The sequence below is a fragment of the Hylaeus anthracinus genome, unplaced genomic scaffold (genome assembly GCF_026225885.1).
Source record: "Hylaeus anthracinus isolate JK02 unplaced genomic scaffold, UHH_iyHylAnth1.0_haploid 0, whole genome shotgun sequence".
NCBI classification, from domain to species: domain Eukaryota; kingdom Metazoa; phylum Arthropoda; class Insecta; order Hymenoptera; family Colletidae; genus Hylaeus; species Hylaeus anthracinus.
In genome coordinates, this window is record NW_026533254.1 from 25,217,736 (window position 1) to 25,245,729 (window position 27,994).

The window sequence follows — 27,994 nt, forward strand, 5'->3', positions numbered from 1 at the left end:
AAGAACTGCGAGAAAAAGAAGGTAATGTAAATAACTTATTTATTTCACTTTATCGAAAGGATGAAACTTACAAAATGCACTCTACTATTTTGTAAATATGAATATGTGAGATACTGTTACTAGTAGTTCCTGAGTAACAAGCTAATTTCTTTCATCCAGTTTTAATAATTTCATAACGAATTAATTAGAGGCAATTTCATAACGTTGTTGTACTCTGTGTATTCTTGTGGAGAAAAGGATCGTATTAGATCGATACATTTCTAATAAATATTATACTTTATTACAAAAATCAAATTTGTCGTTTTATCGGAACTCGTATATTTTCATAGTGCTGGTTGAATCAAGTAAAAATCGCAGTAACAAAATAATTACTATGCTCTAATATTACGTATATAATATAGGTTTAGTAGTTAATTTTTATTTAATTATACACTTTTATGGTTTAATTACTATCATGTACATATTTGGACCATAAATTAAACTATTATAGCATAGAGATCAAACTTTTAAGATAACCCTTTGTAATTTTCATTGAGTAACATTTTATTGATAAAAGTGTGATGTTACTTGTGATGTTAATAGTTATTCTTTTCTTTTTTTTTTTTTTGGGAACAGTAGTTTATCGATATAAAATTTGCTATTAACAGTGCTAAATTTATTTGCTGTTAAAAGCGAAAATATGCATTTCACTTTACGATAAATTTAAAAATTTATTTCTATATGGCGTGGAACACATTCACTGCCAATAAAGGCTATGAATTCCGTTTAGGCAAATGTAATCGAATATCACAGATTCTTAATCTTGCTAAAGAGGTAATTAGTAGTACGGTGTTACTTCTAGTATATTTGTTTAATCTTTACAAGCACATTTCGCAAATTTAAAGTAACATTATATCTAATAACAATAATTTTTGAGGCAATGACATAGAACGTGTTAAATTGTGCATACAAGAATGTCGGAAATGGGATCTTTAGTCAAAATTAAAAACCTGTGTATATTAAATGTCTAAACAATCCTCATAGTGCACCATGTATAACTTCTCTCAACAATAATGTATCCATATTGTATAGCTAGTTCGTTTACAAGCCTCGTTTAACATAGAAAATTCTGCTTGAGACTTGAATTTAGTAGGATTCTCAAACAGCAGACCGATTGAAAGTAATCGATAATTGGCAGAGGGTAGATTTATTTTGCTACGCGGCTACTTCTCCGAAATTCATATGCCCGGTTTCTTTAGCATGTTTTTGAGCAGCTATTTGCCCATTTAATTTAACCTTACAATCATTGCACATTAACGTGAATTTTTGAACATCTGTGAATTGACGACTAGACTTTGCTTCTCTTGCAAGTTCTGCAGCTTCTAGTAATATCCTCTCATCATCTGTAGAAAAGATTGTTTGAATACTACCACCCTGCAAACAAGTACAAATTTTCTTCCTTTTATTATTCCGTTCATTCACTCATATTTTGTTGCAATTAAAGAGAGCTAGTCTTGATTCTAATACTTACATCCAAAGGTTCTAAATATAAAGGATCATAGTGAATTCCATCGAATATTAAAAAAACTCTTTGAGCATAATGTTGATCTTCTCCAAATCTGTTGATTATGGCATTAATACTATCGATTACTGCTATCTCTAGTCCATAGAATTTGGATAATATGGATAATTCTATAGCTCCTCCCCAGGAATCAGACTTCAAAATCCATTTACAATATTCAGGGTTAGGTCGACCCAGAACAGCTTCACAATATTCTTCAGGATCGGCTGCTACAGCATTGGCTATAATCTCCCTCATAAAACTTGCGCAACTGGGATCAACCTTACCTGGAAGTGTACTACAAGATTAAAAGGTAATTACGTACCATGTCGACGACCTCTTCCGTTTCAACAGCCTGGAAGTATGTTGGTCCAAATAATTACCGCATGTTGTCAATGACCTTCTTCCTCCAACATACTTCAAGGCCATTGAAATGGACGTGGTCGTCTACATGGCAAGTAATTACCAATTAAAAGGTGTGGTATAGTCGAAAATTTTAAAAGTAGAAATGTTTCAATAAACTGAATAGAAGTATAGATATATAGATAGATATAGATAGTATATAGATAAGGTACAAGCGTGAATAGTTTATATAATAGTGTAGATACCATTGAGTACATAGCCGACACTCGTAAACAAGCAAGAGTTATCAGCAGGCACAACTTTCTTCATCAATACACCAGGCGTATCGACGAAATTCTCTTCGTTTACGATATGAGACCGTCCTATATCTTCCGATTTTTGTTCCCCGTTATATTGAGGTGGCTTCTCCTCTACGATCAAAGTATCGCCCGAGACGATGCCACTCTCCTCGATCGTGGCCTTCTCTTTGTTAAGATTAATCGCCTTCGGTGGAAAACCACTGAGAATGTGAAGCGCGTCCACTGGTATTTCCGTTATCTCCGCGAGCTTCGACTTCAATTCGGACACCTTGTCCTGAGGGATTAATCCGTTCACGACCTTTTGACCTGATTTCGTCTTAACTCTCAATACGAACCCGGCCATCGTTCCTCCGCGGATATTCGATTGACTAGAACGAAAGGTTTTGTCCGATTGTCCGTTGATCAGCTGTTAAAACAGCACCACGACAAACTTTTGCTGGATTTCGAGGCGATGATCATATCATTAAGCAAAACGACGCCTTCGATCACTTGCAACACATGCTTCCCGTATTTATTCCTACCGATATCACAAATCCTGACTACCTTTAGCGATTCATCGTCGCACTTACACGTAACAGAACAACAGCAATCTCTGTAATCGACGAACTTTGTGTAGTAAGCGCTCTAGGGTATTTTCTCGTCGCAATGTTGGTACTATTTTTTTCTTTATTTTTTTTTTTCTTATAATACTCTGGACAAACTGAATTATAGTCCGTTTGACTCGCGGAGAATTCGTGTAAATAAATTGACGCTTTGGCCAGAAGTGAAGATCATTGATCTGACGCATAGTGAGTCAAAACGTTCGAAACATGAAAAGCAAACAAGTTCATAAAGTATTCGAATATTAAAGCATTTGAGTATTTTTTTTTTTGAGTTATAATATATCTATTTCAAACTTTCGTGCTTTATAAAGATGTTTCACGGATTCGCCACCGGAGCAGTGATGTCAGATTTGGCTCCCAGTCACGCATGCGCGTCGTAAAATACTGAACGCGCAGTGCTGTAGCTATAGAAAACAACGTATGATACTATGATCCCATAACGGTTGGCGTAAAAATCAGGAAAACCGTTTTTTTTTTTAATTATAATATAAAAAATGTGTTTTGTCTGCAAAATTATTTCAACCTTTATCCCTAAGTCATAATTTATCCGCACAATTAATATTATTGCACGCTAAGAAGTACTTTCAATTTTCATTTATAACTCTAGGCTGCGCTTTACTTTGGCGGATCTACAATTTTTAAGTTTCTTTTACATAATCCTGTAGATTTTGTCGAGAAAAATCCGGAAATGCGAGGAATCCACTAGTTCAGAAGTTACGAGCAGAATAAAAGTACGTTTTGCTGTCTTCATTTTATTGTTTATAAAGTTTTAAGGCCGAAATTGCAAAATCAAGCCTTGGAGTCGCATCCGCCAAAGTGTAACGAATATATTAAAGCCAGAATTATTAGAAAATATTGCTTCTTTGCTTCAATATCTTGGAAAAAAAAAATCATGCTAGCTTAATCGCCCTGTCCTCGTATCTCCTGCAAATGTTGTATCGCCCTCTCCGTCCTTGTCCAGGAGTTTCCTACTTTTTCCGCAACTGTCACTGAAGTCAACTCGGAGTTTGAATTTCAGGTCCGCCAAAGTAAAGTTTAACCTAATTCTATTTTTCTGCGGGGCGACTAAGGGCGCCAGTTTTATGGTCGCGTTAGATACGTCATTGACGCTAAAACCAGTACGCATGCGTAACTGGGAGCCAAATCCGCCATCACTGCACCAGAGGGCTGACGATTCCCGCCAAATTGGAGGATCGTACCAAGATGGCGACCAATGGGGATCGAGGGATGCGGATGTAGCAGCCGTGTAACTGTGAATTATGTTTATTCGAATATGTTCAGGAATACAGGCCTTTACAAGCGAACGAAGGGATTACACACGGTAACCAACATCTCTTAATACTAAGTTCGTATAGGTAAAGTATCGTTCTATCGGACGGCACGCTCAGACGCGTGCACGTCGAACGAAGGTACGTTTCACTTGACTCGTCATTCGTAATATCGAGCTTCTTTAAATGATACAAAAGGAAAGAAACGAGAACGAATAGTGCCGTTTACGAGTCACGTCCGCGAATAAATCTTACATATTTACACGAATTTAAACAAGCCGTTAGAAGTGACGGAAGTCTTTCTAAAGCATGCGTCAGGCACGATTGCGACTAAATTCGACGTCAATTCGAAACTTTAAAATGTTTCCTTCGACCGATTTTGTGATTTGGTATCAGTGTTCAATTAGGTACAAGTTTCTCCCGTGTTAATGGAAACGATCGTTATTCGACGTACTTTCGATAACATTCTCTTTGGTTGTTTCGCGTCAGGAGAGGTGTGTGCGTGCGCGCACGTGTGTGTGTTGTGCGCGCGCGTGTGTGGCGACATGATCCTCGATTATTCGAGGGTTTCTTTACCCGTCTTCGGTAACAGGAACGACATGATTCCACACACTGAAAAATAGACGAAAGTTAGAAACGGTTAGAAAATATTCACGTTTCCTGGATGGAAGCAGGTTGAGAGTACTTACGGAATAAAAATGCTGCGAATAATATTATAGGAACTTCGCAGGCCAAGTCGATGAGGTAACCGAACACCAAATTGCCAACGAGAGCGCCTAATCGGCCCATTGTTAGAGATAGTGCCGCAGCCATCACTCTGGAATACAATTCAGGAATAAAACCAACCATATCGCTTTATTATTTTTCCACGCTAGTCGAAGGATCAGTTCTCTCCATAATTAACAAAGATAAATCGAATTTAAACCGTGCAGCCTATACAATCGATATGGTAATATTTTTATCGACTATCTAACGTCCAAACGTGATTTACGCCGAACAGTGCGACAGACTACGATATTACGAGTCGCGCCGATTAACATTATCGTCGTTCCCGTTCTCGTCTGTCGCGATAATTAACTGCATCGTTCAACAATCATAAATCGCGCGGACGACTACATCGTGTGGATATTTCCTCGATAAATAAATCAAAGAAGATCTGCTCACCTGAGATTCGTCGGGAACATGTCGACGATTACGCAATATACCAACGAGATACCGAGGGATGTCAATGCCTCGAACACGCAGGATAGTATCAAGTTCTGTGTGGCGTTCACGACGTAATAAAAGGCGACCGTCACCGCGCCGGAAACCAACAGAGACAGTACTGCAAAAAACAACGGTTATTTTGAAAACGAGAGCAAATATTTGTACCGTAAAACGGGATTTTTAAGGTAAACACGAATGTCGTTGCAGATTTGTCAGCGACACGAAAATAAACCCGGATAAAAATGTTGTTAAAAATGCAAAACATTAAGGGTACATAAGAATACATAAGGATACATAACGATACGCGATGTACTTACTTAAGAAGAATTTTGCGCCAAGTTTATGCACGAAAATCGGCAGTATGATGGACCCAGGAATGCACGCCAGGCCGATGTACACGGTGTGCAGATAGACGGAAGGTGCGATCTCCGTGTCGCATCCGTAAGGATCGACCAGAGTTGCGTTGTCAGACAGAGCCGATACTATACACACCGACGTACTTTCCCCAGGATTGTGCTCTTCGAATTGCTCGAACCTGCGATTGTATTCAGCATTAATGATTCGCTGTAATAACAGTGTGCTATTGGCATCTTCGAAGACCCACCCTTCACAGACACACCGAATCAACTCTGACGCATGAAGCATCGACTTTTTAGTGTCTCAAGCTTCTTGCTGTTCGAGGTTTACAACGAAAGTAAATGAACAAAAATTCAGAAAGATTCTAACTCCGGGTCCACACTGCAGCGAACGCTGGTTCGCGTACATCGTTCGTGAACATGGTAGCTAACCCTGTTATTCACCGGTTTTCGCCGTAGTGTGGCGAAATAGCAGAGTTCGCTAACAAATGACCCTCGTAATAGGCGTAAAGTCGTAAAAGTAGCTGGGTTAGGCGAAAACTGTGTTCGCGAACCAAATGCAGCGATCCACGAGGTGGTGGATCCGGCGAACGCGTTCGGGAAAAACATCGCCTTTTTCCTCGTTCTTGTTCCCTTTTCAAACCCTCGGAGCTTGGGCATTGCTATTCTTTCCAACCGTGGGGCTGGTCTTTATGACCAGCCGCAGGTAGGTACATACTCCAAAGGGATAATATGCGTGACCGAAGTTGACAATATTTTCTTATTACTCATCCAAGTTTGTATATTTTTTGTTGTATCTTGATGAAAGTATATGCGATATATTGGCGAGATTTTCCTGATAAAAATGGCACCAAACGCGACGCAATTCAGACAACTTTAAGTTTCGTTTACAATATGCAATATTTTTATAATATTAATACTTGATTTTGTGAGCTAGTAACCGATTAGAAAGTCTGTTCGAAAATAGGGAACAGATTGTAAAATTCTTGCCAGGAGATAATTAGGGCCTATGAAAAAACTAGGTAACTTTTGCAACTATGTGAACCTGATACCCTACTTTTCAAAAATTCATTTTTTTTTCATGGAAAATAATAGCATTTCGTTTGTACTTGATTGTACCATCAATAGTTTCGTTTGTACCTTCATCAATTAATAAATAAAAAAAAAATAAAAGAAATGACCAGCACCCGACATCGAGACTTTTGAAATCTGTTTTTTCCCTATTCTTTAGAATCGTTTGTACCCGTTTGTATCGCTTTTCGCTTCGTTTATACCTCGATAGTTTATGATTTATAAGCAATTGTTTATACGCGTAAGGGAAGAGTTCGTCAGTCATCAATTCTGCGCATTTCTAAAGAACTCATTTCGAAGTGGAAACGTAAGGGAATGAGACCGCATTGTTTTCAAAATTAAAGTTACAGGCACAGAGGAAGAAGAGATTAAAAAAATTTTGAAAATTAATTTACTCCTTTCTTACGCGTACGACAATTGGCTGTAAAATGTAAACTAGCGAAGTACAAACGAAGTGACAAAAACAGATTACAAAAATCTCAATGTCGGACGCTGGGTGATTTTTTTTTTATTTATTAATTGACGAAGGTACAAACGAAACTATTGATGGTTCAATCAAGTACAAACGAAATGCTAGTATTTTCCATAAACAAATGAATTTTTGAAAAGTCGGGAATCAGGTTCACGTAGCTAACTTTTTTAAGACGTGAAGCTGACAAGGGATGTAAAATGGTATCTTAAAAAATATTAATAGGCAAGCATACTGTCTTAAAAAAAAAGGTCAACGAATATTTCTTGAAGAATAGTATGTGTAATATACAGGGTGTCCCAAAAGTCGGGGAGGAGCCGGAAATGGGGGGTAGCTGAGACGATTCTGAACAACAATTTCCTTTGCAAAAATGTCGGATGGGGCTTCGTTAAGGAGATATTAACCGAAAACCTCGACCAATCAGAGCGCGCGTAGACCGTTCGAGCCGCCGCGGTAGCGAAGGCTACGCGCTGGCGGCCGCGCTTGTACGCGAACAAGTGACTCGACGTACATCGAAGGACATTGACGCTGCCGCCTAGCGCGTAGCCTTCGCTACCGCGGCCGCTCGAACGGTCTACGCGCGCTCTGATTGGTCGGGGTTTTCGCTTAATATCTCCTTAACGAAGCCCAATCCGACATTTTTGCAAAGGAAACTGTTGTTCAGAATCGTCTCAGCTATCCCCCATTTCCGGCTCCTCCCCGACTTTTGGGACACCCTGCATATAGGCTGTAACAAAATCTATTACTTATCATAAGCGAAATTCAAAATTGTTTGAATTGCGTCGTGTTTGATACCATTTTTATCAGAAAAATCTCGCCAATATATTGCATATATTTCCATCAAGATACAACAAAAAAAGCATAAAAACTTGGATGAATATTAAGGAACTAATATTAACTACGGTCACGCATATTATCCCTTTGAAGTATCTGCCGGCGGGTGGTCGTAAACGGTCGTTTGCTTTCGAGCATTTCCAACCATGGAGGGGATGCGGATCGCCCGAATCCACGAAATAACATCAGTTTCACAGGAGTACGAACATCGTAGATGTTCGCCGGCATGTTAGCGACAGTAAGAACACCCTTGCGAATGTTTTTAGGCTATGTTCTTGTTCGTGTTCGCCGTAGTGTGGACCCGGGATAAGAGTTTCTTGGACAGAGTCCACGGAGAAGGATGAACTCATATAATCTGTTAGCGTCAACGTCCTTAGGAACCTTTTACGGTAAATAGTTTGTCGTATTTTGGACTGCGACGGTTTTGTAGCAGGATCAGGACGACCGAACGGATGCCTCGGCACTAAGTATCGAGTGACGAAGGTCTGTTTGTTTATATCTAAGAGATGTGTCGATTGGCAAGCAACCCGACGTTGCATTGCCTAAAAGTACAAAGACGTTGTCCTAAAGGATCTGGCCACGGAGTGGGAAAGGGGTTGCCTTTTGGTAAGAGGACTGTGAGGAACAGCACGGCACTTACCCCAGAACCGTTGAAGGGAAAAGACGCTTGTATTTTTCTAACAAATGGTTTTAATGATTACCTGGTGAATAATTCCGGAAACCAGACCATCAGAGTATAGTAACTGCTGGTCAGGCCAAACTGGATGGCGCACGCAAGTAACGTGTTGCGAAGATGCGGTGATTTGCAGAGAGCTGCCGTCAGGTCCCGCACCTCTTTCACTAGAACCTTTAAATCCTTGCGTTTGTGCAGCTTCAGCGACCTCATGCTCTTGTCTTTCGTCTTTTCTTGCAAGGATTTCACCTGGGAGTCGAGTATGTATACCAATTTAGATATAAGCAATCATCAAAGTTCTTTTATTTGTCACAAATGGAGAAGTTAAATAAAGCGACCGTGTTTCAGAAAATTACCGGATAGGATTCTGGATTCTCCCCAGTGTTCTGGGCGTAGATCCATTTGAATACTTCAAGAGCAGCGTCCGTCTCGCCGCACTCGAGGAGGAACTTCGGACTCTCTGGGAACGCGAACAGCCAGAGGCCTAACATTAACGAGGGCAGCGCGCACAGCGCCACGAAGAGATTCCACGACTTAAAATAAAATGTGTCCGAGACGTACATGAAGTCCATCGGAATGATCAGCCAAGCGATCACTGGATAAAGGAGAAGAATCATTTGTTAATTTTCGAGTTTCGTTACATTATACACCGCGGCGGTATCGCTAGCGCTTCGGTGACTTCAATGCTGCGGTTGAGCGATCGCACGAAGCGTTAGACCTGCTGTAGGCGCATTATGACACACTCGAAGATGTGAAATGATATATTTGAAATCAACGATCGATCTATATGGTAATTACATCGTATCGAGAATTTTGATACTTTGACTCGAGACGAAGAAGAAATAGTCAAGTTGAAGAGGTACTTACATGGCAATACTATAACTCCGACCGTCCAGAACATTTCCATCCAACAAAGACATCTTTCGCGATACTTTGTCGGCTGGAATTCCCCTAAATATGGAAAACAAATTCCCATAGCTCCCGTAACGCTGTATATATAAAATAAAAATAGAAATAGAAATAAACTAAAAATAAAAAGAAATAAAATGACGGTAGAACGAGGCGAAAAGAATACGATCGTGAGAAACGGACGACCCGGGTTCGAATGGTAAACACTTACGCGAATCCGTTGAAGAAACGGAAGACCAGAAAGACCCAAAAGTATTGGACGAAGGACGAGACGATGCCTACGACACCGTCCATCAGTAACGTGGCGATTAATACGATTTTACGCCCCTTGGTGTCAGCCAGGCACCCCCATATATAGGAACCAATCACCATACCTGGGAATTCGAGTAAAAAACAACCAATAGAAATAGATAACTCTTTCTTTGATTTCCTATGATTTTGTTTGGAAACGTGATATCAACGATTTCGAAACGACACGATATGTCTCAATCAACCGATTTGTTTTCGTCGCACGTCTGTGACTGATAAAGGTTTACCTGGGAAGGTAAAACGTGAGTCACGGTGACTCGAATGATTGAAGATCCGACTGCGAGTATTTGCTTTTTCACGGATTGACGCTTCTGATACGCGAATCTTCAAGAAGATGGAAAGGCCTGACTATGCAGAAGAAACGAACTTATGAAGACTCACCCAACATGGGGGACGCCGTCAGCCACCCCTTCGACGTGGAATCCATCTCCAAGTCGCATTGCGCGGCCGGTAAGACGAACGAGAGTATCGTAACCCCGATCGCGGTGTCCATGTAGATCAAGCCGCATACCGCCAGCAGCATGTAATGAAACTTTCCGAATCCTGAAAGAAAATCGATTCGCGTGAGCGTCGTTCGCGAAAAGCACCATCCGTCGAGACACGAGAGAAACAGCGTCCTCGTGTTTAACAACGTCCTCGACAACAACACTTTGCGCGGAACTGTAAATTAAAATCTGCTCTTGAACTTGCCACCGATTTACTCAATGCTTAACGCGATTCTTATTTCGCGACGTTATCTTGATTTGCCGGGATACCTGCTCGACTCGAGCAACGCGCGACGAGTATCTGCGACTATTCGAGAAACTTTTCAGACATCATCGAGGATGTAGATCTAACAATCGATCGTGTTGTATCGCGGACACTCCACACGATTAAATATTCTTAGAATAAATAGGATCCGTATCGCGTAAACTCCAGCCACCGTGCCAACAGATAGCGCAGGTCTGAACTAAGTATATCAGTTAATTGACCAATTTAATCGAGATACGTACGAATCGTGGTAAAACAAGCGACGATAATTTTCAAATATTGGACAAGAGGCAGCCGTTGAGAGGCATTCGTTTGTTTTTCGATCGGCTCGCAGATTTACAAATGTAGTTTAGATAAAGCCTCTCCGATGTGTCCCGATAACTGAATGACTTGTACGCCGAATTTAATCGACGCTCAATTAATGCGTGTAATCTACGACTTACCTGTTACGGTGATTGCATGCTCGAAGTCGGCACCTCCGTCTGCCAGGAAGTCGAGTCCTGTCGCAAAAAGAAAAAATTGCTCACGGATCGTTCGACTCTTGTTGGTTCCGCAAGGGGGAGGAAACAAGGGAAACAAAGGTTTGGAGATGCGAATCGAGGGTAGCTCGCGGAGCAAAAGTACGATAAGAACGGTAATATGGATGTGGGTGTTGTTGCAGGCTCTGAGATCTTAGAACTTGGAATCCTTCGAAGGATTGGACGAGGAAAGGACAGCACCGGGGACTCGAGACGTTACAGGAGCTCACTATTAATATCAGTAGCAACAAGTGCAGAACCAATAGTCACAGTAGGGGGCTCCGTGGCGGAGTCCTATTACGAGTGAACACTGGTAGCAGTATTATCAGCAATTTCATCACCACTAATCGCCGTAGTAATACAGTTTGGAACAGAGCTAACACTAGAGCTGATCAACAGTCAACGCGCACTTACCATACAAGCTATCTTATCTTTGAAAGAAGCAGGTGGGTAATTAAATCAGTGGTAGCTTGTAACTGAACAATCGTAAAAATAGTTCTAAATAGGTGTTTTGTTTCAGGTTTTCTCGAACCTACCCATAGTGATTGGTTACGTTGCGAAGATCGTCTGTCTCGCGGTGATGGGAGGTGGACGGGTCAGGTGGCGTCGGATAGAACCCGGGCGTCTGGAGGACCCCGGTCGCCAAAGCGCTGCACTGTCGATTCCTTGTGCGCGTTCCGCGGTTTTCTCCTCGTTTGCAACCACTGCACGCTACGCTCATTGGTGAACACTCGGTGGTATTCGATCGCCGTCTTTGTCGCCCAAGCGAATTCGACGATGAGTTCCACCGAGAATCTCTGCGGGCAGTGCGACGATTCGCTAGTCGAGCGTCTCCTCGATGGTCCTCGACGGACGGGGTTCCTCTCGTCTATTGGTCGCCACGAGAGTAACAGGACGATCGACGGTCGCCGTGGTATCTGCAACGACGCGATATTTACCGTGACTTCTTCAGCGTCCTGCCAGATCTGAACGATCGACGGCGAACGAGCAAACTGACCAGCAATTAACCGTGCCTGTGCATATCTAGAGGTTTTCGGTAGCTCGTAATTACCGGCTAGATAAGATATAACCCTTCCCCTCTTTCTCGCGGCTTGCGCGCCTATCCGACGTCTGTCTTTCAGCCCCCGTCTGCCTAACCGCCCGTGGTCTCTCCCTCTGCCCCCAACGAGCGTTTCCTGAAAACGGCATTTACTAAAAAGAAAGAAAAAAAAAAAGAAACGCTTCTGTACACACAAGAATTTTGCAATTGCCACGATGCAATCGTATGTATAAGATAAGACGGTTTGAGACACGTATCACGGGATACCTAATTGCTTTGGATTACTTTGATTAAAATACGCGAAAGCTGTTTACCCGTGCGTTTATTATGTACGGGGACACCTTCGGAAGATACCAAACACTTTATCTGTCTGTCAACCGGCCACGGTGATCCCTTATTTGTCGACCTACTAAGAAAGCAACGATTTCGACCGTTCTGGTTAAATATTGTCGCAAGGTAGGACAAATACGTGCGACAGTTGCTGGAGATTTCGTGGAAGAACGCGCGACAACTAACCGTCACCTCCGCCGCACGTGATTTACGACCGCGAAAACATCGACTCGCTATTGTCTTTGCAGTCCTCGCATTATCTAAACACGAATCTGCTGGTAGCTGCGCGAACCGTCGGAGTGGTATATCACGAAGTCGTTTCTGTGGACTTTCCGACGCTTTTCGCCCTTGCATCCAAGGCTGGATGAGCAGCAAGGACTAATGCAAGAGGAGGAGTTTCTCGACGCTAATGGAGATTAGAGAAGCGCTTGAGGAGGGATGACAGCGGCGGAAGAATTATTAGGGACACAGGGATGTGGGTGGTCGTAGGCCCTGAGACTTGAGAACTCGAAGGATTGGATGAGGAAAGAACAGCACTGGTCCTGGGACTCGAGAAAAGGGTACGCAGGACCCAGAGCCAAACTCCGAGTTGACTTGAGCGACAGTCGCGGAAAAAGTAGGAAACTCCGGGACAAGGACAGAGAGGGCGATACAAAAGTTGCAGGAGAGACGAGGACAGGGCGATTGGGCTAGCATGATTCTTGTCAAGGATATCGAAGCAAAGAAGCAATATTTTCTCGCGATTCTTTTTCTAAAATATTCTTTACATCACTCCGCATGCCACTCTGACGCTCGATTTTGCAATTTCGGTCTTGAAACTTTATAAATAATAAAAGTATGGTTTTTTTCTTTCTTATAGAATGAATTTGTTTACAAACACGTTTTCGAAAATCGGGCCTCGCATGCGCCAGGGTATAAGGAATATTTTGAAACCAGAATTATTAGAAAATATTGCTTCCTTGCTTCGATATCCTTGACAAGAATCATGCTAGCCTAATCGCCCTGTCCTCGTCTCTCCTGCAACTTTTGTATCGCCCTTCTCGAGCACTACGCGCGAAACTTACGGTACCAATCGCATCCAAAGTTGGACGTTGACGCTACCTTCTGCACTATCGCTTCCGGTTCGCTTCAACGGGTGCCATACGCGGGCTAAACGTCGTCTCTATCCAAATATAAGTATCGATTGGCGATGCTACTATCTGCATTCCTATCTCTCTTATAATTCTTATTTACGGCCTTGTATCGTCGAGGAATCTATTTCGCAATATCCGCGGCGTTAAGAGGACGCGTTTCGTTCACACGTGCCGCCGCGTTCCTCTAATTGCGACGACCTTTCGATGACGATACCGATACAGCGCGTAACCGAGCAAGTGTCGATGAAATTTTGCGGAAACCGACCGGAGTCGTCTGTCTCGATGACACAGAACTGTGTCTCCCGAAGTGCCATGGTAAATTGCCAGGGTCACCGTTAATCTATACTAGTCGAAACTAGTCTAGACTCGACATCGTGCTTCTCGCTTGATTCATTCGTCAACGCAAACATATTTATCAACCTGAGTGATACGTATCGACGTAAACTTTGAGGTTTTCCCCGACGAGATTGTTCTGCACGATAGTGTTCGGTACTGATAGTTGGGAAGGTCTCGGGAAACGTTTGCTGTTAACATGACCTAAATACAGCGTGTACTCGAGGTTCACCTGACCCTGTGCCGTTCGAGATTTACTTATTGAAGCAGTAATTCGAGCTCGGGACGATCTTAACCTAGCCCAAGTCTCGATTCTAAGACGTTGTTAAACCGGACTTAGCAGAGTCTCAATTTATCTGAATTTAATCGAAGTATTGATCCTAATTTAAGAGCTTTCGAATTAAGTGTAACTTCTAATCTGGGATACGCGTAATCTTCACGCGACTTAGATCCGAATCTAACGAGACTGAGCTCGGTGTTATTCTTAATTATGGCCATTTTATGGTCGTCGGCAGACTATTTTTCGGCAATGTGTTTTGGGTGAATTTCAATTTCAGAATTAGCCGCGTCACTCAGGTTGAACAGATGACTCATTTAATATTGATTTAGAGCTAATTACTATATTGACACAAAGTCTCCCTTGGTTAACACGTTTCTCTAGAATATGTACGGTTTATTAGCCTCGTTCCTAGAAATGTTATTACTGCTTGTAACAATTAACAGGAATTGTCTCTTAATTGCGCCATCGAATTAACGCGGCACTTTGGCAATTTCGAATTACATAAACCGATTTTTCTCTTCTATTTTCTTAAAATTCCAGATCCAAAGTGATTTTCCTCGTAAAATGGAGCCACTTTTTTTTTTTTTTTAATTTGCAGAACTTCGATTCGATAGTACCTGGCACGATAGATAAATTAATTGATAATCTCTACGATTTTTGTCTCTCAGATTAGCTCGGAATTGGGTTCGCGTTAGATCTGCGAATCACGCGCACTTAACGGGATGAATTTAGATCCAATTATTTGTCCATTTTAGAGAAATGATAACTAGTAATCCGTTTTTTAACAGAAGTATTTCATATTTGCTGTAAAGCCTAATACAAGCAGTAAAAACCTGTTTGCTTCGTAAGCTGATTAAATTTCAAGTTAATATCTTAATTACTGCCGGAGATATCCGTTTCGCAAACTCGAGGCAACCTTGTTGCAAGAAAATCGTGTACAAAAATTGACGTTTCAAAAGTCACCGTAGTGTACCATAGAAAAATAATTATCCAAAGAAACGAGTGACCGAAACAATTACCAATTACTATTTGCTGACTTAAAAGTAAAAAGAGCGATATACGCGAGCACGCGTATATGAATTCTCATTCCGTTTCAACTAATTTGTTACAGAAGAAAGAATAACGAAGAAAACGACGATCCTGAAAATACCAGAGTGCACCCTTGAAGCGCGAGGAAGAACGTAAAGTCAGTGTCACGAGACTTACGGTTTATTGGCAGCTAATCACCGCGATCACGTACCGAACACTGGAAGCAACGCCTGGAGCTTATTACAAGACGGAACCATAAATCGTAATCGATTAAACGCGCGACTTTATTGCGTCGAATGAAGTCGAAGTACTGGCGAGTCACGCGCGGAATGTCCAATCCGCAAATCGCAAGTCTTGGTGCCCGCCCAGCAGAAACGAATACTTTGGTGTCGCTCCCACGAATGCTGACCATTGTTTTCCTTCGATCGCGTCCGGTATTGTTACATCACCGCGCCGGGATTAATCGTAAGAACGGGTAAAATTCCCAAACGGGAGATTTATTTGTTCCGTTATCGGATCCGAACCATCTCCCGTGCCGTAAGTGTAAGATCAGCCCGCGCGATATCCAATTGATTAATCATATTTTTCGACGAAGGTCGCCCGCCCGTGCCCGCTGGTCAAAACAATTACGGGATCACTCGTCGAGGTAACTTTATCCACCTCCATAAATTGGGCCAACGCGTCGCAAAGCTTCGGGGATGAAGTCTGAACGAGGGCATTTGTTTCGCAGCCGATGATCTCATTCTCCAGACGCGCTCTGAACCTTAGATTACTTGCACCTGTTTGCTTTTTGAATCACCGAGTACACGAGGACTCCTCCGATACTATTTCCTAAACGTATCTCGAACCTTAGATTAACGGAGATCAACTGGTTGTTTCAGGATGGCGTTAGCATTATCCTGCCACTATTGGTCCCGTCACGACGAAACTGGAAGAGGAATGTACTTGGAATCAAGAGAGACCCTACTGCATCAAAGAAGAAAATTCAGCCATGCAAGGATCAGCGAAACATATTAGGTCATTTCAATCATTCTTCTTGTGTATTTAGACAAATGTTAAACGTAAATGAGACGATTGATATCCTTGGAGTCAAGAGACTCTATTACATCAAAGAAGAAAACTCTAAAGAAGAAAACTCTAAAGATGAAAACTCTAAAGAAGAAAACTCTAAAGAAGAAAACTCAGCCATGCAAGGATCAGCCTAACATATTAGGTCATTTCAATCATCCTTCTTGTGTATTTAGACAAATGTTAAACGTAAATGAGACGATTGATATCTTTGGAATCAAGAGACTCTATTACATCAAAGAAGAAAACTCAGCCATACAAGGATCAGCCTGACATATTAGGTCATTTCAACCATCCTTCTTGTGTATTTAGACAAATGTTAAACGTAAATGAGACGATTGATATCTTTGGAATCAAGAGACTCTATTACATCAAAGAAGAAAACTCTAAAGAAGAAAACTCAGCCATGCAAGGATCAGCCTGACATATTAGGTCATTTCAATAATCCTTCTTGTGTATTTAGAAAAATGTTAAACGTAAATGAGACGATTGATATCCGCCCAAAGGTAATCGAACATTTGTCGTGGAGACCAGCCAAGATCGTTGCGTAATCAGGACGACGGTTTGGACGACGGTGCTTTATCAGAACAGACGCAGGTGCACGCACTCCGCGTCATTTTCACACGAGGCTCACGAGTCTCAAGGAAAATGGTCTCTGGAAATACTCACGGAAGCTATTCGAGGGATTAACGTCGAGAGTCAGATACGGATTATCAGATTTTTGTGAATCGCGCCGCGTCAGACTCGAACGATGATTAATTACGGAGCGATAGTCGCGTAATAAAGCGCAACGATTGTCTAGTTAGACGAGTTCTGAAGCAACAAAGGAAGCAACTATAGCCAAAAAGAAGAGAAAAGTATTAATCGTAGAAGACTAAAAGAGAAGAAGTTTGCCAAAGGAATAATCGAGAGAGACCTACCAACCGATCGCGCTTTAAGCGAAGCGTTTGCACTGTGCCAAGCCTAGGTATCGCAACGCACTCAACTTTTAAAGATGAAGCGACTATTAATGACGATTAATTTGCAATCGACCGGGCGAACAGCCCGTAATATTCCTCAAGTTCTAGCGAATCGCGCGCGCGTTCTTTAATGTTGGCACGCGATCGACAGAGACGATGGATTCGCGCCAAATCTCCGATCGTCGTAATATTTCCGTCATCGATGGCGACTCGGTCTCTCGCGATCGGTTGCAGCGCTGCTTAGTCGCGGAAATCCGTAGAAATCGATCGAATCGCGCGGATTCGTCGACGAAGGGTGGCCCTCGACGATCGCGAACAGAGGTGCGCGTCATGGTCCGCGCTAGGAGCTAACTGAACCTTTCCGGCGACGGACAACCGCTAACGACGTGCTTCCACGAAATGGCTGCACTCCAAGATCGCTCTATTTCGGCGGGTTTCAATGTCAACGGCGCTAGAGCGCGAGAGACACAGTGGGACAAGGGAATATAAAAAGAAAGGCGGCCGATTAAACGAACCAAATCGAAAAGAAATCCCCGGGTCACAGGTTCTCTTACCGATATCAACGGCCAAGCGAAGCGCGACGGGTCCCCGAGAACGCTATCCCGATCACAAGACCTCTCGATGTTAGCTTCGTGTCTTCCCGACTGATATCCCTTCCCCGTCGATCCGATCATTCATAAGGTGCTTCTGTTCGCGCTATACGCATTCCGAGGACGCGTGACATCCACCCCGCGTGTCGAGCGACCCCTTCCGCCAGCTCTCGGGGATTTCACGCGGGTGACAGGGGTAGTGATAAGAGAACGAACGCGGTTACGCCAGCTTAATTAGAATGCAAGCCGCGGCTAAGAAATATTTAATCGCGTAGTCAACGGCCAAACTCGACGCGACACGTTTGTATATATGGCGCGCGAACGACAGCTGGCTGTCCACCGTTCCTCTAATTCGGTCGACAGTCTTGTCGCGCTTACGCGATGCACTGCACACATCGTCTCGAGCCATGTCTGAGGTCCGCCGCGATTCGTTCGGCTTCGAACAATATCTGTAGCGCGTGGTCGCTCGCGTTTCGCAGGGTGGGGTGGTTGCCGCGCGTGGACATGGACACGCGACTGGGTCCTCGAGTCGGGAAAACTACCCATGGCATTGATATTACGTAGTTATATAGCGATATTACGTACTCAGGTGTGGTCGATTAAGGATAATTAAAGTTGGATTAAAAGTTTGAAACCCCAGCACGCAGCCCATCGCCACGAAGGAGAGTTCCCCTTCAACGTTGTTGTCGCGGTTGCCTGTCGCTAGGGGCAATGAAATTACACACACACACACGGTCTCCCCCAATGCCTTCGTATAGCTTCTACCGAACGTTTATAATTTAGGCGATTAGTCTATAATTTAGTTCTAGGAGGTGGCAAGTGATCGATTCGATACGAATACTTTTTTTATTGAGCTTAAATGGCCGGCATATAAACAGTTTACAATATAAAAAGTCTCGCACGCAGAAAAATAGAGTATAAGATAAAACACGAGCTGGAAATGCGATCGACGTCCCAATTTGCGGTTCGTCTATCGGTACAATCAGAACTCTTTGTTATCATACAATTGCATCTAAGTCGAGTATCGTACCGCTTGCCTTTACAATAGGAGATCGTTGCCATAGTCGTTTAATTGAGCATTTTCTTCTTGTTTGGTTCTTCTTAACGCGATTAAGTACGTTAATCTATTGCTTGGTGTTCTTTAGCCGTACAACGAAAGGAAAGTCACCCATGATCGAGTTCAAAATTAATTATAGCACCCGAATTATTCCTTGTAAGGAATGTAAATGTAAATTTACGATACGAATTTTATTGTAGTCTATATTAACATGTTAAAGTGTATCTCTCTTTACGCGACGAGAAATGACGGCCTCGATTCCCTCTATTCTCTCGCTGGGTATTTCCGAAAATTCTGTACGTCACGCGAAATAAGCAAGTATTAGTTCTAATTAACCTATGCAGGAGCGCTTTCGTACGACAGTAGAAGCTCCCTCCGTAAAAGATTCGGTTAATTACCCTCGTTCTCTTAAAGTACATTTTCTAAGCCTTTATATCAGCATTACACTAAATCGTTCATCAGCAACGTGAACGAATATACATTGCGTACGATATCAATCGCGTTCGAACGCATATTTTCCTATATTTTGATTGCGCGGAGTGTGCACGCTGCTCGAAATAATCGGAGGACTGTGTCTCTTAGGTAGTTCGAATGAAATTTGAAGAGGTCATCGCGCGTTTAAGTACAGCTTAAGTAATGCTTCGAGCGAACGAGTCCCTTAAGCAGCGTGCTGAACGTCTCGCGTTAATTGTTTCGAGCAGTGCGAACGATTCGTGTATATAAGGCACCTTATCGTCTCGTTTCTACATGAAATGCATTTACATCGTGTTAAAATATGACCTTAGACGTTTATAATACGGTATTACGAATACAGAAGATTTCTACTTTCTTTTATTTCTTTAAAGGCCACGCGAATAGTGTCACGTTCGTTAAGATTTCTCGGCGACTGGGTTCGATTTCTTTCCACCTGGCGTGAACAGTGCCAGTATCCCGCTCACTGGAACACACAATGAAAACTTGACGTCGTATAACTGTGTATATTCAGAACTAATGTTATTCAACCTTAACAAGATTATTCGATATCAACAAGACGTTTCGATACGTACGGAAGAGTTGAGCAGCCACTATGATGATCACTAACGTGCAGTAATCATCGATCAGATACCCGATCATCAGGGTACCGCTTATAGCACCTATTCGACTGATGAAAGCCGACAAACCAGCCGCCATTGCTCTGAAAAAGAAGTAATGAAAATAAGTGCCTAACTGTACAGAAGCTGTGTTTTGCTCTGATTCCGTATTACATACGATATCGCAATATGAATATTTCAATGACACTATAGGGACATACAGTCTCTCGATAACAACGTCTCCACAACGATAGAGATACTTTGTCTTAGACAGCATACGGTGGTACACTCGAGAATATTCAAAGGTGATTGCTACGACATTTCGTCGATGTAGATAATCGCCATGATTCGATCGCGCAGTTATAAATATCCGGATTGAAATAAATATTACAGGTGGATATTTATATCGCTGATAAGCATCCATCGATACGTCGTGGAAAAAACTGCCGAGTGCCAATGCCGATAGTTAACTTTGACACGCGTGCATTCCAATCGACGATACCAGACCGACATAACAAGTTTCTTTTATCAGGAATCATTTACTTAAACGTTCTTATCTTTCGAGATACGCGGAATACTATACCTAAACCGTTCGAAAAAAATATTTGATCCCTAATCGCCCTCCGGTTATACACAGACTCGATCCCCCGATTCCGTCAATTCCATTTATCGGCCGACAAAAGTGCCAAATTACGTGAAACAGTCTTCTAGATAAGACGACGCTTTGCGTAGGGTCAGGAGATAATCCAGCCGATCGCATTCTTCGAAGTAACCTCTTCGTGTACGCTGTCCTTATGTACAATGTTTGCGTTTTGTATCTGTTGCGAAGTACCTTAAGTGCGTCGGATAGAGATCAACTAAGAGGCAGTATACGATGCTGAGGCAGACGGAGGTAACCGATTCGTAGATGCAAGAGAGTATCAAGTTTTGAGTGGACGTCTTCACCAGGAAGAGGCAGGACGTCACGACAGCGGGCACGAAAGCTGTTATCACTGTGAAACAGAAGAATTAAGGATAATTATTAATAAATATTAACCCTTTGCACTCGAGAGGTGACTTGAGAGGCGTGATTAGGTTCCAGCAAATCTACAATACCTAACGTTTCTTTCTTTAGGCTTAATTTCTATGGTGCTCGAACCTTATTCTCGAATCTAGATAGCTTAGAATTCATGGCAATAGAATGCTAAACATCTCGAGTGGCTGGCAGGTACGAGAAAAGAAAGCTTGAAGTGCAAAGGGTTGACTTTAATCGCGTAGCAAGGTCACCACTTACCGAGGAAGAATTTGTATCCTACATAATTAACCAGGAGCGGCAATATGAGACCCGTTGGGATGCAAGAGGCTCCCAAGATGAACGTATGGACGAACACGCTAATTTGTACTCTGGATTCGCAGTTGAACGGATCATCCGACATCATCTGCATCGATTAATAAAATCAGGTACAAACGAAGCTGTGAACTATACCATCGAATATTCAATGCATACCACCGTCGCGTTATTCTTCACGTTCTTCAAGGTGCACACGCTGGCTGTCTCATTGGGAAACTGCTCCTGGAAGTCTGCGTATCTGTGAAACAGCTCTGGTAGCCACAGAGTCAACGTGTAATAGGCCGACGTAACGAAACACGCGATCAAGCACACGACTATCGTCCTACATAAAAACGGTGGTTTCAGTATCATTACGGTTTTCGTCCATATATCGTTTATCATTAGCTGGAACGACTGTTCCTCGACGTCGTCCTGATCCCTCGTGTGCATTATTCGATGCACCAGGTCGTTAAGGTTGTTGTTTCCGCAATTTCGGAGTTTCGTCTGGAAAGTCAGTGGCATTTTAGTTTAGATCGTCACGGTGACGCCGCCTACGTCGCGATCTGAACGACTACGTACCGCCTTGTAAACTTCATACTCTCAAACATGAACATCTAACGGAATGTATAGAATCGCTTACTATATATTCCTTCGGAGGTTCTCCGCTGTTCTCCGAATACATTCTCATCAGCACGTCCAACATTTGGACGTTCTGTCCCGTCTCGGCGAGGTACTTGGGCGTCTCAGGGAAGAACAGCAGCCACGTGCCTGTGAGTAGAGCTGGCAGGGAGCATATGAAGACGAAAAGATGCCACGAATGAAAGACCACACCTCCGATTGGAATGTTCACCTCCAACGGTATGATGATCCAACCGACTCCTGAAAATGTTCAGATGTTCCGATACGAATTTGTTCGATAACCAATCGTTCTTTTATCTTTAGTATTCACCTGCCAGAATGATCATCCCTAGTACCCAGGCCATCTCCATCCACGAGAGCATCTTGTTGCGGTACTTGGTCGGTTGGAACTCACCCAGGTACAGAAAGACGACCGCCGATTGGCCGTTCATGCTGAAAATATTAACACATCGTCACCGTTTGTCGATAGAACTCATGACCCGAGCAGAATGACACGTGTCGTACTAACGCTGCACCACTCAGAAATTTTAAGAACAGGAAGACCCAATAGAGAGGCACCACTGACGCCAATAACTCGGAGATTCCATGGAGAAACAAAGCGACCAACAGCGATAGCCTTCGTCCTTTTATCGCTGCGTAGCACCCCCATATGTAGGAACCAGCCAGCATACCTACAAAGCACGTAATTATGGAGATAGGGTAGAACCTCGATACATGCATCGACGATCGTTCCGTTCGTTGCAACCTGTGAATTGATGGAAAGCCGTGGTCGCTTAGAAACGAGCGAAATTGGAAGCGAAAGCCCTCGAACGCAGGTCGCGGATATGTGTCGCGCTAGCGACGACTGTACCTCGCTAATTGCAAGAGGTTCCGGCGCTATGTTCCTGCAACTATGGAGGTCGATGACGATACGATGACGATTTATCTTCTATAAATAAATAGAAATGTTGTCTACGAGTCTTGGCTAGATCCAAGCAAGATAACAGAGTTCATAGTTTATTTATACTAGTGGTAAACTTTCTCCTGTAAAATTACATACTAGCTATCGATGGATAGCAAGTTGGTAAGGAAGCACGTGAAACTGAATGAACGTATACGTGGCTGGAACAAGTGTCGCATAAGATATTTACGAAAGGAAGAAACGTTCGATGTTTCACGGCATAATGCTTCTCAATTCTCCTCGCGGCCGATAGTAATCGTCGATAAATGATGCAACAGCTATGCGAAGTTGTACTCCAAAGCGAGGTAGAGTAACGCACGTTTCAGTAATTCCTCTTAGATGATGAAGGATTGATAATTGTTCTTTAAAACGCAGATGCAGAATATGGCTTTTTATAGGATGAATAATTGATTACTTCATTCGATATTTAACGTCTTCCATTGAACATTTTCGCATAATGCCAACATCTGTTGGAAAATAAAAGTGAGAGACGAGTCACGTTCCGGTATAATGAGAGTCTTCGACGGTTTCATTATTTACATTCGACTCGTTGACGGTGTTGCCCGTTCGAATGCGTTTCCTCGTGTTTCTCGTCGCGCCATTCGTACAAGCTATTCCAGAATTGGCGGCAACCGAACCTGGATTAATCTTTACTCTAAGAACTCTTTACTCAAAGAAACGGACCGAGTAGTATTCCGGAACCTCGTTGTAGCTGTTATTTTACGGCTTAACTCGGCGTTATTTTCTCAACTCGGTTGGGTTAAATCAATAGAACGGCGTGTACGCGTGTCGCCGGAAAGGCACGCGAGAAAGACGAATTCCAGCCGTGCGATAACGCGGACTATACTTTCGCTGATTGCACGGGAACGCTACGTCAACGTTCGCGCCGAACAAAGAGAAAGAAACGAAAGATTTTACGCCAAGCGCTTCCTCGTAGTTGTAACCCGACACGGTTGTCGTTCGACGAATTATTAAATATTAAAACGTCTCCCCGCGCTGGCTGAGTCACTGGGAAACAACTCGACGATGAAAACGAGACATTCCCGTCGACTCGATCCGCCCAACTTTGTGTACAACCTTTGTCCGCGTGTAGTTATAAATAACAAATTGGCGAACGTGCTCGCGTCTCGACGCGGTGGAATCGACCGAAACAAACGGCGTTATTTTGCGACCGCAACGCGAGCCAAAATTTAAAAAAATGTCGTTATCGCTACTCCCGCTCGATGTAACAATGTCAGTAGAGTCTATAGTGGATTAGTTTATTACAATCGTATTCAAAGACCTAACTCAGACCAAAACGAACGACGTTATTTTGCGACCGCAACGCGAGTCAAAATTTAAAAAAATTTCGTTATCGCTACTCCCCCTCGATATAACAATGTCAGTAGAGTCTATAGTGGATTATTTTATTACAATCGTATTCAAAGACCTAACCCAGACCTAACCCAGACCAAAACGAACGACGTTATTTTGCGACCGCAACGCGAGCCAAAATTTAAAAAAATTTCGTTATCGCTACTCCCGCTCGATGTAACAATGTCAGTAGAGTCTATAGTGGATTAGTTTATTACAATCGTATTCAAAGACCTAACCCAGACCAAAACGAACGACGTTATTTTGCGACCGCAACGCGAGCCAAAATTTAAAAAAATTTCGTTATCGCTACTCCCGCTCGATGTAACAATGTCAGTAGAGTCTATAGTGGATTAGTTTATTGCAATCGTATTCAAAGAGAAATGTTCGAGTAGCGATACTGGCGATAGTCGATTGCAATTCGCGATGCTTATGTCGGTATAATCGCAAGATTGGTTCGATTGAGACGAAGCAAATTAGTTACCTAACATCGGGGCGGCGCTTAACCGGCCCTTGTCCATCGTGGTCATCCGAAAGTCGCATGCTGCCGATGGCAATATGAATCCAATGCTAGTTATGCTGAACGCCACGTTCATGAAGATCAAACTGCTGACGGCCATAACCTTAAGGTTAAACTTGCCAAATCCTGTCAGGGAAAAACCAAACGAATTAGAACCGATCTCCTATTACTGTATAAATACCGACGATCGAACGAGTCTACGAATATTTCTTGTTATTTCTATCGAATGTATCGCGTGTCGAAAAGTATTTCAAGGTCACCGGTGATAATTGACGCTACTGAAAAAGAAATTGCGAGCGAAATAGACACCAGCTAAACCAAAGTACGAGTTCTAGAACCGTCTTACGGAATTTATTACCGTTATTTTTATCGCTCGATAGAATAATCCATGAGTAGATAACGCGATGTTTACAATAGTCTTTTAGATGACGTTCGTGATAGAGAGCCCGGTTAAGTTTCGTCGTCTCGTTTTCGAACGTTCCAACGAAAATTCGCCTTGTTGCGTTCCGTTCGACCTTGCAGAATATGCAACATGCTGAATAGAACACAGAGTGACCTTGACGTGACCTCGACGCCATTTGATCCCCTCTGACGTCTCGCGTGCGATCGTTGCGATAGCAAGTGAAGGAGTTTCGGCAGTCGAATTTAGAAAAAAAAAAAATGAAACGGAGAAACGCTAATACTTCTAATATTGAACCAGGGACGAAGAATACCTGTTTGGTCGACGGCATCTTGAGCTACGCTCTCCGCTGTCTGCTTGGTGCCTGCGAAAACAAGAAAATCATGGTTTAGATGCAGAAGGGAGCTGTAACTGCAGAGGCTGGCGCAGTGGCGTCGGTAGAGGGATGCGGATGGCATCGTCAAAGGGGATTACACAACCCAGAAGACTCTAACACGTCACAGAAAAGAAAGGTGTAAGTAAATATCGAATACCGAGATGATAAACAATATGCGCGCAGCTGAGAGAAATTCCTCTGAATAAAATTTACGTGTTTTTTTAGGTGAGAATTGAGCGAACGCTACTACAAAGCAATCGAATACTCCCGAAAGAGTTTAATTCTAAAAGAAGAAGCTCTGGGAGACGTCGGCCCTAGCTCCGCCACTGGCGTGAAAGTCAGTTCGCATACTTGGTCGCTCGCGGCGGGTTATTTCCGAGAATAAAAACAATTCTCGGAGGTCTTGGCGCGTCGGGACAACGCCAGACGTCTGTAGCTAAGCTCGCTGGTTAAAGGACGAAGTCGCCGCCCCTTTGTGCCGTCCGAGAAACCGTTTTTCGTATTATTCGCGTTTGTCACGGCGCCGTGACCTGTTCGTTCGACGCCACGCGCTCTTACCACGCTTCCTTTGTTCTCGTCGATGGAAACGCGTTCGAAGCCGTTGCCCCGAGTGCTTTGGCAAACACTTGCTCTACCCCTTTCGTCTCTTACGTTTTCATACACGTTTTATTCGAACCGACGCCCGTTCGCGTTCGATACACCGCTTTCAGACCGTTTCTCCTCGTTGTTGTTTATACGTACTGTGTTTACAGTCGATCGTATTTTTTACTGCAAACTGCAGTCTCGTGAAAAACCGTAAACGCCCCTATCGAAGTTGCGATTACTCTCTTAGCAAGACGATTTAATTAGCAAGGCTCGAATGCTTGTTCGAACGCCATAACAAAAATATTATGTCACCGAGAATACGGACCACGGTCTTCGCGAACCACGGTCGGATCCAGACGGATACTCCAGGAAGATTCCGTTATCTCGTAACCTGCCCCCCCCCTGTTTCCTGAACCCGCCGAACGCGTTCGAACGTTCACTCGAAAATTCATAAGCGAGGACAAAATCTGGTTGTTCCAGAATATCTTCGATAACGATGTTACTGGCTTGGCAGTGAAAACGATATCGCGGACGAAGAAAAATGGAAGTAACAAAAGAGCCTCGAGTAAACGATCGATGGAAGTGGGAAGTCTAAATATAAGTAGCATCAATAACCATTGTGTGGAAGTCGACATATCAAATTTCATGACTTCCTGACAAACCACTCTTGAGATACGAAGCAAGCTTGGACTCGGCATATACTTGTCATACATACATTCATCAGCATACACGACATTTTCTCAATAACGGAATGGGACGGATACCCCATGCACAGAAGCCACTATACCAAATTGTATGATTTACAGACAAACCACTCCTGAGATACAGAGATAAATACGCATACATCCATGCATACGGAGTCTTATAATCGGGTATTTTTCCATTCGCGAACTCGAGTCACCTTAGACCACCGAGAACTGTACCAGACCAGGTCAAATTTTGGTTGACGATCTCCGGTCGCGATTCGACGAGATGAAATCGAAAGACGATTAAAGGAATTAACGAGTCGATCGAGGAAGACTCACCGAACTGGTTGCCAACCGAAGCTCACTTCGGTTAGCTTCTAACCGCGTCGTCCCGTTCCGTCAACGCGACACCACCGAGTATTCGAAAATTCAAAGAACAGCGAACGAGGGGATCCCTAACTATTCCAGAATAGAAGCCACTTGGAACTAGTTTTACAAGAAGAAGACTGCACGATGTGAATTACCTTGTAAGGTGAACACAGCGTCTCCTCCGACTAGCGGCTCAGACGCGGCTGGCTCGTGTTCCAATCGAGCGATATCGCCCGACATCGTACGCGCGCGACACTAACGCATCTCTGCGCCGACGCCGATCTTGCTTGTTTCGCGCTACTCGCGCAGCCTTGCTCGGTACACGCTGCGCGTTTTGCTCTCCGCGAAATCGCCTAACCAACTGCGCCGCCTGTCTAATCAACTGCAATAATAAACCTGCTGGCCGTCGCCTTTGTCGCTGCGCTACCACTTTTTCCCCCTTATTCCACCGATACTCGCTGTGAGCCGCGCGCGTATATCTGCATCAGATCGGCGAGCCCCTTATCGCTCCTGCCAGGGCCGCCCCAACGTGGGACCATGCGATACATTCCCCTCTCCCCTCCGGAGGAGTACAAAGAAGGACTTTCTCATTTCAGTATATTCCTTATTTTCACCTGCTGCGATATACATGACCGGTTAATTAGTAACGAAACGTTAGCGTAGGTATATATTCATGAATGAGCTTTATAGTCTGAAAGCGACGAATTTGTGACGGAACTGTGCTTACAGTATCGCACCAGGTCACGTTCTTCGAGGATAAGG

General features: G+C 43.3%; 3 protein-coding genes across 5 annotated transcripts in view; all 3 read right to left on the minus strand.

The window, feature by feature from the left end:
* Window positions 1-25: 25 nt before the first annotated feature.
* On the minus strand, window positions 26-2,996 carry LOC128891880 (ubiquitin thioesterase OTU1). Its single transcript, XM_054151803.1, has 3 exons — window positions 2,149-2,996; window positions 1,511-1,827; window positions 26-1,413 (listed from the first exon to the last, which is right to left on the minus strand). The coding sequence occupies exons 1-3, from the start codon at window positions 2,543-2,545 to the stop codon at window positions 1,195-1,197; spliced, it is 933 nt and encodes a 310-aa protein (XP_054007778.1). The 5' UTR covers window positions 2,546-2,996; the 3' UTR covers window positions 26-1,194.
* Window positions 2,997-4,051: 1,055 nt separating this feature from the next.
* On the minus strand, window positions 4,052-15,505 carry LOC128895657 (synaptic vesicle glycoprotein 2B-like). 2 transcript variants are annotated; one of them, XM_054158442.1, is made up of 12 exons: window positions 15,489-15,505; window positions 11,704-12,084; window positions 11,093-11,149; window positions 10,281-10,442; window positions 9,802-9,964; window positions 9,549-9,670; window positions 9,038-9,276; window positions 8,710-8,930; window positions 5,596-5,813; window positions 5,237-5,396; window positions 4,762-4,889; window positions 4,052-4,684 (listed from the first exon to the last, which is right to left on the minus strand). In XM_054158442.1, exons 2-12 carry the CDS (start codon window positions 11,705-11,707, stop codon window positions 4,629-4,631), a joined length of 1,530 nt encoding a protein of 509 aa, XP_054014417.1. In that variant the 5' UTR covers window positions 11,708-12,084; window positions 15,489-15,505; the 3' UTR covers window positions 4,052-4,628. The 2 variants fall into 2 exon arrangements, with proteins under 2 accessions (XP_054014417.1, XP_054014412.1); XM_054158437.1 differs by lacking the exon at window positions 15,489-15,505 and adding an exon at window positions 12,165-12,753.
* Window positions 15,506-18,760: 3,255 nt separating this feature from the next.
* LOC128895649 (synaptic vesicle glycoprotein 2A-like) overlaps window positions 18,761-27,994 on the minus strand; it is a 14,296-nt gene continuing 5,062 nt past the window's right edge. Inside the window, exons 1-11 of one of the 2 annotated variants that reach the window (XM_054158415.1) lie at window positions 27,388-27,618; window positions 25,530-25,580; window positions 24,781-24,942; window positions 22,512-22,674; window positions 22,314-22,435; window positions 22,005-22,243; window positions 21,542-21,868; window positions 21,329-21,473; window positions 20,888-21,047; window positions 20,032-20,159; window positions 18,761-19,922 (exon numbers count right to left, since the gene is read on the minus strand). In XM_054158415.1, coding sequence (XP_054014390.1) covers window positions 19,855-19,922; window positions 20,032-20,159; window positions 20,888-21,047; window positions 21,329-21,473; window positions 21,542-21,868; window positions 22,005-22,243; window positions 22,314-22,435; window positions 22,512-22,674; window positions 24,781-24,942; window positions 25,530-25,580; window positions 27,388-27,472 — 1,650 coding nt within the window. In that variant the 5' untranslated portion in view covers window positions 27,473-27,618 and the 3' untranslated portion in view covers window positions 18,761-19,854. Of the gene's footprint in view, window positions 19,923-20,031; window positions 20,160-20,887; window positions 21,048-21,328; window positions 21,474-21,541; window positions 21,869-22,004; window positions 22,244-22,313; window positions 22,436-22,511; window positions 22,675-24,780; window positions 24,943-25,529; window positions 25,581-27,387; window positions 27,619-27,994 lie in introns of those variants that run through there. The other variant, XM_054158424.1, reaches the window with a different exon arrangement.